General features: G+C 45.2%; 1 protein-coding gene across 5 annotated transcripts in view; it reads left to right on the forward strand.

Annotated features, from left to right (window-relative positions):
• The first annotated feature begins 10,671 nt into the window (after positions 1-10,671).
• Positions 10,672-16,140, forward strand: part of Zfp827 (zinc finger protein 827) — a 166,283-nt gene continuing 160,814 nt past the window's right edge. For 2 of the 5 annotated variants that reach the window (XM_006531246.2, XM_030243704.1), the window contains exon 1: positions 10,672-11,915. In XM_006531246.2, the coding sequence (XP_006531309.1) occupies positions 11,873-11,915 (43 nt within the window). In that variant the 5' untranslated portion in view covers positions 10,672-11,872. The other 3 variants (NM_001294279.1, NM_178267.3, XM_011248470.3) reach the window with 2 other exon arrangements.

Here is a 16,140-nt window from a genome sequence, read left to right on the forward strand (position 1 = left end):
GAATGGCTAAGTCTGGAAGAGTGGTTAACAAATGCCTTACCCTGGATGATCTAACTGTGCAGCCCTGTCTAAAGCCGTGCCTCAGATTCCCCGGCCATGAAGTGAACAATGAAATGGTCACGGCAGCGGACATGACGACAAATTTGTCTGTACTTATACCCAGTTTGGCCGTTGGCTTTTGTCATTTCCTGTACCCTCAGACACAAACTCTGCTGAAACACTCCTTTCCCAGATATCTTTAATAGGCAGCCAACTCTCCAAAGAGTTGGAATATGTTTCCTTGTTTGTTTGTTTTTTAAAAGAAAAAAAGAAGTCACCAAACAAAGCTTTTTCTAACACAATAAACAACTTAACACAAACAGAGCTTGAATCTCTTAGGGTACACACTTCTAGAAGCATGACCTTTGGAAATTAAGTAGTTCCTGTGATGCCCGTTGTGTTTCTTGGGACATCTTTAACAAGACCTATATGGCAACCACTGCTGGACCAGAGGAGCCTTTTCCACAAGAAACAAGGAGGCTCCTGTAGGCGAGCATACAGGCTGGCTGCCTGCAGGCCTCCACCGCAGCTCCAGTGTTCAGGGGCCAGGCTGTTTGCTGAAAGGACACTTGCTGAACCAGTTGTGCTTCACCCAAGACAAGGATGTGTATTGTAGCTTATCCATCTGGCTCCTTCCTGTTGTTTTAAGCAAGTCACAGGAGTCTTTTATTGTCCTAGACCTTTTGTGAAGTTCCACTTGTCCTGCTGGCCCTCAGCTAGGGACTCCTGAACGCAGCACCGAGGAGGCAGAGGCTTCAAAGCCTGTCATCTCAAGAGCATCCATCCCTCACAGGTAAATATGTCTGAGGAATTGCCATGGGGGGTGGGGGGTGGGTAGGCTGAGTTGGGAATCTTATGTCTCCTGCTTTTTAAGTAATAGACTTGCTCCAGTGGAGTGAGCATGTGACCTGGCCTGAAACATTTTGGCTGACATTAAATTGGGATTTGAATGTGGGCTTCTTTGGTTGTGGTGGTAAGTTGTTTGTTTGTTTTGTTTACCTGTCTATCATCTGTCTGTCTGTCTATCTATCTTCTATCTATCTATCTATCTATCTATCTATCTATCTATCTATCTATCTATCTATCTTCTATCTATCTATCTACCTATCTATATCTATCTATCTATCTATCTATCTATCTATCTATCTATCTATCTATCTTCTATCTATCTATCTATCTATCTACCTATCTATCTATCATCTATCTATCTATCTATCTTCTATCTATCTATCTATCTACCTATCTATCATCTATCTATCTATCTATCTATCTACCTATCTATCATCTATCTATCTATCTACCTATCTATCATCTATCTATCTATCTATCTATCTACCTATCTATCATCTATCTATCTATCTATCTATCTATCTATCTATCTATCTATCTATCTACCTACCTATCTGAGGGTCTCTTTACATAGCTGTCCTAGAATTTACCATGTAGACCAGATTGGCCTCTAATTCACAGAGATTTGTCTGCCTCTACCTACCAATTAGTGCAGGCTTCTTAAACACTTTTCAGGGTGATATGAACATTTTAGTTTGAAAAATGGGTTTCTGCTCAGAGGATGTAATGTCTTCTCTGCACTTCCTTTCCATGGTTCTTAAAAAACACTTGATTTTTTAAGTTTGTTTATTGCTACATCTGGATGCACAGCCACACCACATTATTTTACACCCGAGCTCCCCCTTTCTGGCATGGTGGAGCCCTCATTAGCCTGATCTCAGCAGCAGTTTCCCCCAGTGTTCTACCAGCTCCAAAACACCAGCTCCAAACCAAGTGATCGGTAAAGTTCCTTCTGCCCACAAAGTCACACAATTCGGATCTGGAGCACCAATTGTATCTCCTTATTAAAAAATTAAAGTATGAGACTAAATGGTGGCAGAGAAAGAGTTAGCTATTAACAAATAGTTAACTCTCATGGCATGATCATATATACATATATGTGTGTGTGTATACATATATACATATATATATAATTTTATATATATATATATATATACACACACACACATATAGTGGTGATTTGAATATGCTTGGCCCAGGGACTGGCACTATTAGGAGGTGTGGCCTTGTGGGAAGTGACCTTGTTGGAGGAAATGTGTCACTGTGGGCTTTGAGACCCTCCTCCTAGTCATGTAGGGGAGCAGTCTTCTCCTGCTGGTCTTTGGAACAAGATGTAGAACTCTCAGCTCCTTCAGCACCATGCCTGCCTAGACACTACCATGCTTCCTGCCATGATGATAATGGACTGAACCTCAAAACCTGTCTCCTTACAGCAATGGTAACCCTAAATATATATATATTTGAGGACTTCTAGCTTAATAAAGGATATAGCTAAACTCAACAGCCAAAATGATACTTCACAGTAACTTGATCCTCCCTCCCATGAGATATTTAACTATATAAAATAAAATAAAACCTGGAATAAAAATGGGCAGAGGTCAAAGCAGGAACTGAAGTTTTGGCCACAGAAGAATACTGCTTATTGGAATTTTCTCCATGGCTTTCTCAGTTGGTTTTTTAACACAATCCAGGCCACCTGCCCAGGGCTTGTACCACCTACAGTGGGAGTCTGGAACTAGAGGCATCTTCGTTAGGGTTTTATTGCTGTGAAGAGACATAATGACCAAGGTAACTCTTATAAGGACAACATTTAATTGGGGCTGGCTTACAGGTTCAGAGGTTCAGTCCATTATCATTAGGGTGGGAACATGGCAGTGTCCAGGCAGACAGGGTGATGGAGAAGGAGCTAAGAGTCCTGCATCTTGATCCAATGGCAACCAGGAGAAGGCTGTCTCCCACAATGAGTGGAGCTTGTGCACTGGGAGTACATCCTCCAACAGGCCACACTTATTCCAAAAAGGCCTCACCTCCTAATAGTAGTACTTCCCATGGGCCAAGAATATTCAAGGTTCCAGGAGAGGTAACTGTAGATAACAAATACTACATCAGGGAAGATAGCATACAAGGTATGATGCTTGTTACTGATTGTTGTTTTGGTTTTTATTCTCTCTCTCTCTCTCTCTCTCTCTCTCTCTCTCTCTCTCTCTCTCTCTTCCTCCCTCCTTCTCTCTCTCTTTCTTTCTTTCTTTCTTTCTTTCTTTCTTTCTTTCTTTCTTTCTTTCTTTGTTTCTCTCTTTTTGACTGATGATTGATTTAGATGGCCTAGCCCACTTTAGGTAGGTGATACAGCCCCTGGGGAGGGCCTGGGTTTTATAAGAAAGCAGGCTGAGCAAGCATTTTCTCCATAGCAGTGTCCTTCCACGGCCTCAGCTCCAGTTCCTACTTCTGATTTCATTGCCCCAACTTCTTTTCATGTTGGAGTGTGATTAGAACATGTAAGTCCATGTTCTTCCCAAGTTGTTTTTGGTCATGGTGTTTATCACAGCAATAGCAACCTAAGACATGAGGGAAACCCACAAAAGGCTTTTTGGCTGGGTTTCATTTCCATTTCACTTGTTGATCACCAAAATGCGCAATAATTAATATTTAATACATACTTACAAAACATGTTAAATATGTATGGTGATTGAATGAAAATGGTCACCATAGGCTTGTATGTTTGAACACTTGGTCCTTAGTTGGTAGAACTGTTTAGGAAGGATTAGGAGGTATAGTCTTGTTGAAGGAGGTAAGTCACGGGGAGTGGGGGGTGCTCGGGGGTTTCAAAAGAACCTGCCACTCCTAGAGTATCTCATTCTCTCTGTCTTCAACCTGCCAATCAAGATGAAAGCTCTAAGCCATTCTTGCTGCCATGGCTTTTCTCTGCCATTGTGGACTCTAGCCCTCAGAAGCCATGAGCCCCAAAGTAAATGTTTTGTTTTATAAGTTGCCTTGGTCATGATATCTTATCACAGCAGACAATATGTAATAAATAGCTTTCTGGGTGTGTGCTGCTTTCTACAAATGGTGTTTCTTAGTGTGTGAAAACTTTGTCAGGGTGTCCTAGGTGTCCATAGTAGGCAGAAAGGATGGGGAGACAGTTTGACAGAGAGAAAGAGAGGCACAATAGAGAAATGGAACCAGTTAGCACTCATGCGTGGTTGCATGACGAGGGGCTGCATGAGAAGCTGCAATGCAAGCAGGGGTTTGCAAGGAGGACATTTGAGGCTGGGCACAAGGTGACTGGGTCACTAGGCTGAGAGGTATAGTAAATTAGACCAGCCACATGTGGTAGTTCACATCTTTGATTCCAGCTCTCAGGAGGAAGAGGATCTCTGTGTAGACCAGTCCAGCCTGGTCTACAGAGTGAGTTCCTGGACACGCAGAGCTATATAGTGGAACTATGATTCAAAATAACAACAACAATGAAAGAATTAGACAGGACTGAAATGCAGTTCAGTGGTTAGAGCTATTGCCTAGCAAACCTAGGTTTGATAGTAACAGGAATAGGTAGTGGTATTGTGGAAAACTGGACAAGTCAGTTTAAAATGCCTGAAAATGGGGAGCAACTGCCAAGGGCATTTTTCACCCATCCTGATCACAAGGGCCTAAGTTCATAGAGACCCTAAGAGCCCTTAAGGACTTGTAGGTAAGAGATCTGTTTCAAATTGGTGTTCAGATTAGGAAGAAACACAGGAGGCATGAGGGTCCCAAGTGTCAGAGGGTGGGATGTACCTAGTGAAGGAAATGGAGCACAGATGTCTGACATTTGCCTAAATTTGCCCATGACTCTACTCTGTTCTTGGATGTGCTCCCCTGAGATGCTGAGTTAAAGAACCATTTAAGCAAGTGTGCCCCAGACTGTATGTTTAGATTAAAAAATTCAGACACCTGGAAATAGTTTCCTCTGTTGGGTCATGGAACTGCACACCCACACACTCACAGCAGCTTACTTATTATTGTTATCATCATTATTATTATTAATTATTAATTTTCCCATTAGCGATTGAATCTGAGGCCTTGCACATACAAGGCAGGCTCTCTACTGCTAAGATAGACCCCTTGGCCCCTTCCATTACTTTTGAAAATACAGCTTATCCAAACCCTAACAAACTTTGCTAGTCCCAGCCTGTCCCCACTCCCTAAGCACAGATTAGAACAAAATGTCTCTCCACTCTTAAAAAGAAGGCTGGTCATCGTCACCAGATACTGATTTATAACACGTGAGGTCCAGGCCAGGAGAGGCGCCAAACTCAGAGCTCTGCTCAGAGAAATGTTCATTATTTAAAATGTCAGACTTGCTACACTTTTAGGGTGAAGAGTGTTCTATCTCAACTCATACTGCCGACTGCTGAGGCGCTGGGAAAGAGAGACGCCCTTACCGACGGACATCCCTGAAAGCTCTGAAGGAGGAAGAGGCTGCAGTCCTGTGCTTGGAGTAGGGACCTTCTCTACATGGCTGAAAAGCCTGTTTCCATGAGGTTTGTGGAACATTCTGGTCAACTCCCTGCATCTCCTCAGGAAGATATCAGAGAAACCACTTGTGGGGTTCACAGACTGTGTCTCCACTCCCAGGGCAAACTACGTCAGCAGCTAGTGCTTGGCTTATAGAAGATGAACCACAACCCCTATACAAGCATTTCTTTTTTTCTCCTTAAAAGCATGGGTTAGCTAGTTCTTTGGAAGCAATGTAAAAGTCTGAGTTTTTGTCTATATACATTGTATCTGGCGATACTTGCTATGTCACTTACTAAAAACTGAACATTGGTTTTAAAAGTTGAAACTTTATTTTCCCTACTTTTATAAACTTTTATGAGGAATTATATATTTTACATTTGACCAATATATATTTTTAAATTTTTATATTTCCTCATTTTATTTAGTGCTTTGCCTGCATGCATGCCTGAGGGCAGAAGAGGGCATCGGATCCCCTAGAACCAGAGCTACAGCTGGTTATGAACAACCACGTGGGTTCTGGGAACTGAACCCAAGCTGTCTGCAAGAGTGACAGAAACTCTTAACAAATGCTGTGAGCTAGAATTTTTAAACAGCTTGAAAACAACTGTTTCAACAAACGAACAGGACAGCGTTGATCAATGGACAGTTGTAGTGTGATTTGCTTATTTATTTAGTATGGAAAAAAAATTGGAAGTTTATTTCAAATGACCATTTACTGTAGAAATGTTGCTGAAATGTCTCACCTCTTTGAGTAAAATACACCAAATTTGACCTGTCCTTCTTTTCTCTCTCTTTCTCTCTCTCTCCCTCTCCCTCTCTCTCTTTTGAAATTCACATCTAATGTGACAAATTTCCTGTGACACTTATGTATGTCATTTTGATTGATTCCCCCATTCTGCCCCCCACTCCCTGTTTACCATGTCTACTTGCCCCCTTCAGCCCTCCAGTATTTAGAAAGAAATTATTTATTTATAATTAATAAAATCAGTACATTACACACATTATGAAAAAAATCTATGAATTTCAAAATGTTTTGTGATGAGGGGGCATGAATCTACATCACTCAGTGCAATACAGCTCAGAAAACCTCTGTAGTGTCTGGCTCAGTCATCATCTGTGTCTGCCTTCTGTCCGCCATCATATATTGTTTGGTTAAAGATGTCCATGGAAAGAGGGTGAGGATGTGAGTCACTGGTAGACTATTTGTATAGCATGCATGAGACTCTGTATGGCTTTGCCCCATTAAATTAAATTATATTTCAATTAAAATTAAAATTTCTAATTTTAAAAAAATGTAATTTAGTTAATTTAATAATTTAATCCTATTAAATTAAAAATAAGATACAAACTATTTTGTTATCATTTGTGTTCATATACTTTTTTTTTTTAAGGCAGAGTCTTATTGTGTAGCTCCAGTTGGCCTAGAGCTTTTTATGTATATCAGGCTGGCCACTGACCCAGAGATTGGCCTTTTGCTTTCTGAGTGGTGGGATTAAAAGTGTGCACCACTGCACCCAGCTTCAATGTATTTATTTTTAAAAATGTATAAAGGAGCTAAAGAGATGGCTCTGTGGGCAAGAGAACTTGCCATTCTTGCTCAAGGATCCAAGTTTAGTTCCCAGCATCCACAATGGATGGCTCACAAACTTCTATAAACTCCAACTCCAGAGGATTCCATACCCTCTTTTAGACTTCATAGGCACCTGGCCACAAGCACGCGCGAGCATACACACACACACACACACACACACACACACACACACACACACCACACACACAAGTTAGAGGGGTGGAGAGTTATGTAAAGATGGTCCAGTAGTTAAGAGCTCATGCTGCTCTGACAGAGGACCTAAGTTTGATTCTCAGCACCCTCATCAGGCTGCTGGGAACCACTTATTACTCTAGATTTCTCTAACAGGGGATTTAGGGCCCTCTTCTGGTCTCCACAGGCATTACACTCACATGTACCTATGCCCAGAAACACACACACATATACACAATTTACAATAAAAATAAAATCTTTAAAAATAAGCAAATAAAATTTTAAAAAAATCTAAAGAAAAGAAAGGTTTGCATGAAGACTTAGCCTCACACAGATACGTAGTTAGAAAAGGGAGAAATATATTAATAATCATCAAGTAATTGTGAATATCGTTCCTTAACACTACTCTAGAGGTCAATGAATAGTAGTTTCTTAAAAGTTATAAGCAGTATGGAATCTGAAACTACATCAACAGGCTTTTCTAGTTTTTTTTGCATTAAAATCCATCAATCAATGTTTCACTTAGAGTGACCCAACTTAGTATCATTATGTATTAAATATTTGCAATGTGTTGGTTAAATTGAGCTAGGCAGAGCTTTCAAAGTGTTGACACTACTTTTTTTTTAAATCACATTTATTAATGTCACCATGGATCTCATAAAGCAACTGAAGTGTTAGGAAGTCGCTTAAGCTCGTGCTAGCAAACACAAGTCATGTGGATTTTCACTAGAGACGTCCATTTCTATAGCAATACTCTTCCCTGTTTCCTTGAAGCTACAAACTCACCTCATTCTTCTTCTTCTTCTTTTTTTTTAATTTTGTTGTTTTGGGAAAAACCCAAGTTTTTCTGCCAATCATTCTTTCAAATAAATATAAAGATAATGTCCCATGAAAAATGAAGACTATTTCAAACAATCTCAGGAGTGATTTTTCCTCCAGACATACTTTAGCCACAGCTGAGCGCTTTTGGTACCCATTACTGTGTCACAAGAAAAAGTCTTGTCTCAGGGGTCAGAGTTAGTAAAACTTACAGTTTTTACTGCTCCATCAAGGATGTCCTTAAGTGAGCCTTCCTTTGTGCTTTCTCTGAGTGCATGTGATGACGGATAGGATGAGTAATCCTAAGTGTGGTACCCTGCCTGATCTCTGCCATCACCGTCATCTTACCCATCACCACCTTAGCATCAGCACCACAAATGCCAACATGGGAGAAAAGGGCAAGGGGCATCGAAATATTATTATCAAAGTTTGAAAAACAGTAATTCATCCATTTTACTGGGAGAGATGTTGCACATGCTACGATACACCTGTGCAGGTCAGAGAACACGTTGCTGAAAGCTGGTTCCTTCGTTCCACCAAGCCGGTGTCAGAGACAGGACTTGGGCCATCAGGCATGTCAGCAGGTGACTGTATCTGCTGAGTCACTTTCATTGTAAGAATGCTTCTGACCCTGGAGACCCTCTGCAGCCTCTATGCTATTCTACGAGTTGTGATCTCACTGACTACCCACCTTTAGCAAGTCTTGGCCTTAGATGGCATTTACACCTGTGAGCCAGCACTTATGAAACATCTCAGAATGCATGCCTTTAGGATTCACATTTGACAAATGATAGAGATGGGGTGGGAAGGGTACTATGCTTTTTAAGAAATATGTAGTATGAAAAGACCAGTGAATCAAATACAACATTTGAGTTTAAGAATCCAAACTGATTGTTCCTGGCTATATGTACCCAAACATACTATCGAATTTTGATTTTGAGTTTTGTTGTGATGATCTCCAGGCCTTATCTTCCTAACATTTAGATTGCGCTAACATTCCAGCAATTAGGGGTGGCTACAAATGACCTTGAAGCGGTTTGTCTACTGTTCAGACACCAACATGGGATTTAAACAGAAGAGGCTCTGTTTATTTCTATTTCCCATTGTTATGTATTACTTCAAATAATTTTTGGAAAAGGTGGAGGTATGAATAAATTCCATTTAAAATGCTTTTGGCTGTTGATGGAACACCTATATAATTAAAAGTCGACAGCTTTTGCCAGCATGCCTTTAAAAGGTCGCAGGAAATGTACTCAGCTGGAGGAAGGGCCAAAAGTGTGTTTTCAATTACAGTGTACTAAGTACTGTGAACGGTCACTGCAGTTTCAGGAAAAGGTGGTGCTGTGTCCATTTGGAGTTGTGATCCTGATGTCCTAGGTAAAAGTTCTGAGAAAGCTGTGGTCGGTCTCATGATCAATGTGTTTATCTCTCCTTAGGCACGACAAGCCCACAGCAGTCTGCCTGGAACAGACGTGCTTCAAACCTCATGCACACACAGTCCAAGGCACGGCAGACTGGTCTTGATCGGAGTGAACAATCTATCTCAGATCATTACACAGGGACAATTTAACTGCCTCTTTTTGTTTGCTAGTTTTTCTTATTTTGAGAAGGAGTCTCACTCGTAGCCCTGGCTAGTTTGGAGCTTGCTTTGTAGACCAGGCTGGCCTCCAATGGGGACCTGCCTGCCTCTGCCTCACCAGTGCTGGGATCAAAGGCACTGGTCACCATGCCTGATTTTAACTATCATTTAAAAACAATTTTTTTTTTGTATTTTGGAATTGGTTTAAGGTTGATGTTCCAGTTTGGATATTGCACTGTTTCAGAAGGCATTTAAACCTGCTTCAAATAGCATTGCAACCTTGGAGTGCCAAGTATGTTGGTAGGTATCAGCAAGAAGGGGTTCATCTTGAGAATTCACTATTAATGAAAGCCATCTTTTGGGAGACACAGTCTCCTTTACAGTTTCCTAGTGAAAACAGTATAAAGCTATTGTCATTTAAAGGAAATGTAACCAAACCTAACCCCAGTGGCTCTCTTTAACACCACTGGAGACTTCTAAGTCTCATTAGTCACTCATGTCACCTGATGGAATGCCATTTTAAACTTTTGTGTCTTCACTATGCTCCACCTTCTGATGAAAACATCTATTAAAAAATTGGTAGGAAAATATTTAACATAATAAGATGATGAGTCGATTTTTTAAACCTCAAAAGGGAAGATGTTTAAATAATGCACCTTTTTATTTTTTAGCTCTGACTCATGACATATAATGTATTCCACCAAGTTCAAAGTTTCCCCTTACAAAGAGTTTTATGAAACAGCTCTTCTTCAGACCAAATTTTTTTTTTTTTTTACTTCAATTATAGTAGCAGATTTTGGAGTTTTAAATCATTAACAACCTCCCAGTGAACTTGTATCCACATGGCTTACAGTCAGAGAGAGAGAGAGAGACCCGTTCCCTTCACTGAGTACCTTTTGTGAGGCGACGCATCCTTTTCTGTTTTCCCTCTTTATGTGTCTCTTTGAAGCAAGATGTGTGATTTCTAAAGTAATGAAAGTATATGGCTTAATGAAGACTGCTGTATGAGCTCAAACTACACACTAGAATTGCTTCAGGGTAAGGCTCAGTTACCTGTGTTCTGGGGAGGTGGGGGGGGAGGCAGGGAGTGAATCACAGAAGTCAAGATCACTGTGTGCACTGTAGGAATAGACCCGTGGCAGTTGAGTCAACCCTGGGGGGCGGGGGGTGACCTAATCTTATTTTCCCTCTTTATCAAGAACCTGTAATTTTAGTTTTGGCTGAATTTTCAAGTGTTAACTCCACCGGACCCTCTAAAATTGGGTATCCATGCCACCCATCCACTGATCCCACCCTATGCTATCTTTTCATTTTTTTTTTTTTTAAAAAAGATTTATTTCCATTAGGCTGTTTTAAGGGAGTATGTGAGAGTCTGTAACGTCCAGACTCAAGGTGATGGGGTGAGAGAGTCAGTCTTTCAGTTACAAAAGCCTGGGGAATTTTATACAGAACCAAACGTAGTTTAATACACAAAAGAAAGTGGTTAGTGCAACCTATTTCCTTAAAAAAAAATCTGTAAAATAATGTTTCAAGAGCGGGGGGGGGCACTTTTCCACCACCCCCCTTGATTGGGCGACTAGCGGGATAAATTCGAAGAAGTCCATCCCACCCCCGCACGCGCGCCCCCCATGCTTTCCAGACAGAGCAGTTGTAAATGCTAGGCTGAGTCCGCCCTGAGAGCCTTAGGGCACCTTCCTCTTTGCTGAGTGTGTGTATGTGTGTGTGTGTGTGTGTGTGTGTGTGTGTGTATGCGCGCGCGCGTGTGTCTAGCTCTCGCTCTTTCCCTCAGTCTGTGCCTCTGTGTGTGTGTGTGAGTGTGTGTGTGTGACAGAGAGAGAGCGCGAGAGGAGAGCGAGAGAGCGAGCTGCGAGCTGTGCTGCCGCCGCCGCTGCCCTTTGATCCCGACATTAGTGTTAGGGGCTCGGAGACACAGCGCGCGGCCATAGACACCGCCGCACCGGCGCTCATTTATTTATACCTCCCATCACACGCGAGCACAGGACACACACACACTCACACCTATTAGATCCGTTTCCATTGAAGAATATTACGCTCGGGGACAAGCCAGGTGCACGACCAAAAAATTAAAAAAAAAAAAAAAAAAGGAAAAAAAAAGAAAGAAAGAAAGAAAGAAAGGAAAGAAGAAAACCCCTCTTCTGGCTCCAGGAAACAAGCTTCAACCCATTGCACACACCGGAGAGAAGGGGTTTCCCCCTGCCCGCCCCCCAACTACCTCCCCGCTCCTGCCAGTGTCTGCCTGTCTGCCCCCACGGGGGTTTATTTGATCTCACATTAACCAAGGAGGAGAATGTGAGAAAAGGGGGAAAATGCCCAGGAGGAAGCAGGAGCAGCCCAAGCGCCTTCCCTCACGTAAGTCATCCCTTCTCCACCTCCTCTCGTGCCATTTTCTCGCCCTCCCTCTCCTCTTTCCCCTCCGCAGCCTCCGCCGTTGTTTTCTGCATTAGTTTAGGGTTACAGAGGTGAAACTGACAAAGACACAGCCCGGGTTACTCCTCGTTTAGGTCTATGCCGAGGCAGCCATGTTGGTGATGATCAGCCCCGTGCCCTTTCTATTCTCTCTCTCTTTTTCTTTCTTTCTCTCGACCCCCTCTTTTTTTTCCTTGGGATCGGGCTTTTCCCCCCTTTCCCTCCCCCTCCTCACTCCGGTTTGCGGGGGAGGGGGCGAGAGGAGGGAGGAGGGGAGTAGTGTGGATGCCGGGTTTTTGTCGCGGGTGGGGGGAGGTGGGAGAGGTTGCAATCTTGGAAAAAAAAAAGAAATTCCGTGTGGATCCCGGTGCACAAGGGTGCGGGGTTGGGGCGCGCGCAGGGCCGAGGCCGTGACATGGCGATTGGGGGTGTCGGGGCGAGGGCGCGCGGCCGCCCGCCGGGCTGGGGACCGGAGAGGTCGGTCTCCGGCTAAAGGTTGCGCCGGGGTGGGTCGGCCCCGGAGCCGCGGGCAGCTGGAGCTGGAGGCGGAGGTGGAGGCGGTGGCGGAGGGGAAGGCAGGGGCGGTCGAGGAGGGTGTGGGGGCGCCGGGGGGCGCGGGTGGCCGATCGGGGGGCGAGGCCGGGCAGCCGAGCGGATGTGGGGTGCGGGAGCCGCGCCGAGGCTGAGGCGAGGCAGCCAGGGCGGCGCGCGGCGCGCGAGGTCCCTGCAGAGCCGAGGGGAGGGCGGAGCAGGGCTCCCGGCCGCAATAAAATGCGGGGTCAGGCGGAGCAGACAGAGCCGGGGCGACGCGGGCTCGCAGACCCCCCTGCCCCGCCAGCCCGAGCAGAGTCCGTGACTAAAGTGCATCCCAGCCCTCCTGGCCCTAGCCACACACGCCAACTGGAGACTCGCGCCGGGCTGCGCGGCCGGGTCCCCGTCCCCTCCTCCACCCGCGCCTCGGGTCCCTCCGCGCCGCCCTCCCGCTTTTCTTTGCGAGACTCTTAACTTTTCCCCCACTCCCTCTCGGGCTCCCCCCTCGTCCCCCCACAAGCTCTCCGCTCGGAGTGTTCCGAGATGCTGCTGAAGCTAAAAGTGAAGGAGAAAGAAGCAACTAAAAATATCCCCCCCGGGGCCGCCGGGCTCCTTGAATGCAGGGGAGAGGGGGCAGGGGAGAAGGCGTGGGGCGGGGTGGCGGGAGGAGGGGACGCGGGAGGCGCCGGAGGGAGGGGTCGGGGGAGACGGAGGGTCAGTTTCTCCTCTTCCCCCCTCCCGCCCCCCCCCTGCTCAGCTCCCCTCTCCGGGGCGGCTTGGCGCTGCTCGGAGCCCGATCCTGCAAAACCCGGGCTGGGGGCGGGAGCGGAGCCGGAGCGCCTGCCCGCGCGGGTGTCAGGCCGACGTGGTCGGTCACCTGAAGTTCACGGAGGGTGGGGGAAGGGTTAAGGTTATGGTGTCTCGGGTTATGTGTGAGCGTGTGTGTTTCCGCCGCAGACGGGCGAGCGCGATCGATCTCTCCTTCGCGAAATCTCCGCGGCGGTGCCCACGCGAGGGGTCCGCAGGGCTGCTGTGGCCCGGGCGGGCGCGGTGGCACCCGGAGTGGCGAGCAAGGGCACGCGCGGGCAGTCTGCTCCGCAAACATTCCTCTTTTCTTCCCCCTTCCCGGTATGCAAGGAGTCGACGCACAGGGCTAGGGTTATGCTTTTTTTCCCCTTCCTTTAGGGAGGAAAAAAAAAAATGCCCCCGTGCAGTCCTTTCTTCGCCTGCCCGCTAGAGGTTCTGAGGATAATATCACATATGTAATATATATGCACATAAAATCACTCGCAGGCGGCTGCGAGTGTAGGAAAATTTTGTGCGAGGAGGAGAAGGAGGCGCAGTCGGGGCGGGCGAGGCGGGAGGCTCCGCGCTGCGATTCACAGAAAACTCGCAGCAGTTGGTGGAAGTGTGCGTGCACATGGCCGGGCCGGGCTTCCCTCTTGCTCGGACGCGCGTGGGCAGCGAGGCGGGGGGGGGGGGGGGGGCTGCTGTCCCGGGCGGGCGCCACCGCGGGAGGCTTGCCCTGCTCGCACAAAATGGGCTTCAGTGTTCTCTGCGAACTTGCCCTTAGATGGCAACTTTGGGAGCTGATGAGCTTGTATGCGAAAACCAGGGCGGTGAGGTTACTTGGTCATTTCCCTTTCTTCTCTTCTCCCCCTGCTTAAAAAAAAATGTTGGCGGGGTTAGAGGGAGGGTGGGAGAAGAGAAGGGATTTATCAGTTTCGGCTGAGACGGCTGGAACGCCGCCCCTCCCGTGGTGTGCAGTGCAGTCGGGCAGCTGCAGCCTGCCCTGCCGGTGACCTTGACCCTGACCTCCTGCGACTACCCTCTGTCTGAGAGGAAATTCAGGCTCCATTTTAGCTCCGGTGTCTGGTGGGCCTCTCCCGCGGATTGCTGCCTGTTGATGAAGTTTTTCTTTTCTTTTTTTTTCTTTTTCTTTTTGAGAGTGAGCTCTCTCCTGGTTCTCAGATTGAATACTGCTATCTACTCCAAAAAAAAAAAAAAAAATCACCTCCCCTTGCAGTCATATTAAGCCACTTTACCCTAAGTAAGAAGCAATTTACTTTTGGAAGCACAGTAAACGGTCCAGCCTCCCCCCCCCTTCTTTTTAAGGGAAGCCTTAATTTGTAAAGCGTTTCCACCTCTTTTTGTATTGAATGAATTTTTATGTGTGCATGTGTGCTGCCTTTTCTAAGCGGGGTTTACACATGTTTTATAAGCAATTTACATTTTGACTAAGAGCAATTTCTGGGCAAATAGTGTATTTTCCAAGTCAGTCATAGTAACCCAGGGCCAGCTAAGAGCCCAGTGATGATCCTAGAAACTTGAGAATGATATACAGACATGAGGCATATCGATTTGGGTAAAAATGAATGTTCATTTCCATTTAATACAGAGTATAGTTGTAGACCTACGGCCTAGTTTTCAATACTGAACTATTTTGTGTTTGGGAAAAGGGCTCCCTCCCTGGGAGAACTATGCTGTATCAAGGTTAAAACACAGTTGAGGCTTGGGATTAAAGGTGCCTGTTAGAAGCCATCTTGGAGTTTAAAGAAGTTATACAGAGACAAACCTAAAAATTGCCCCCCAACCCTCGGTCTGTTTTGTAGGTGAGGCAAAGAGGTGGTTTAGTGAATAAACTGGGGAAATTTAAATTGCTTTTAAGGCAAAAGGACCTTTCTGAGTAAATGAAAAAGTTATTAAAGCCACTATTGATGTGTTGATTTAAGAGTTGATAGAACCTGTAAATATTAGGAAGTGCAGTGTGCATGCACGCACACACACACACACACACACACACACACACACAAACTTACTGTTTGAATTTGTAGAACAGTTGAAATCCTTTCCATTTCTGCCAGCAATCTTGGCCCTTGCACTCCCAGCAATGGGGCTAAAGAATTTCAGAGCACACACTGTTACCACATACAGATGTTTTCTGTGAGTGGAGTCTACTTCTCACATTAAACAATACTATCTAGGAACATTCTGGGCCTGCAAAGCCCACTGTCTTCCTACAGTACAGACACCAGGGAACCTGGATAGTCCACCCTAGAGTGGATTAGTCCTGGAAATCCAGGCGAGCACTTGGTATTATCTGATACCAAGTCTGGGGTGAGCCTTGGCTCCTGGCACAGAGTACTAGCAATTCCCCAGGCTGGGCTCCTGCCTGCTAGGGTTTCCTAGCTCCTTCTGTTCTGCTAGACACCCCTGGGACTGTTCAGAACCGAATTAGCTTTGGAGATGGGCGAGCCTTTAACCTGACACTACTAACCTTAGCTTTGGGTTTCTGATTTAAAATTCTACAGTCATTTTCTTCTGGGCCTCAAAAGTAAGTGGGGGAGGGAGTATGTGTGTGTGCTCACACATGTGTGTCATGTTTATGTTACATGGGACGTCTCAGATGTACTAGAAAAAGTGGTATGTCCTGGGAAGATGAAGTGGTCCTTCTATTTACATATCAAAGAGAAGGTCTGTAGTAACTTTTGGAAGTCCCACTCAGCCAAGGATGTTAAGCCGATATATTTGGGGGGTAGGCTTAAAAATTATTATTCAAAATAAAGGCTTCTGTTTCTTGGCTTAATGAAGTTATTTTCATTTTGGGACTTAAAATGTGACTCAACTGCTGTTGATG

Source organism: Mus musculus, chromosome 8 (assembly GCF_000001635.26).
Source record: "Mus musculus strain C57BL/6J chromosome 8, GRCm38.p6 C57BL/6J".
In the NCBI taxonomy this organism is placed as follows: domain Eukaryota; kingdom Metazoa; phylum Chordata; class Mammalia; order Rodentia; family Muridae; genus Mus; species Mus musculus.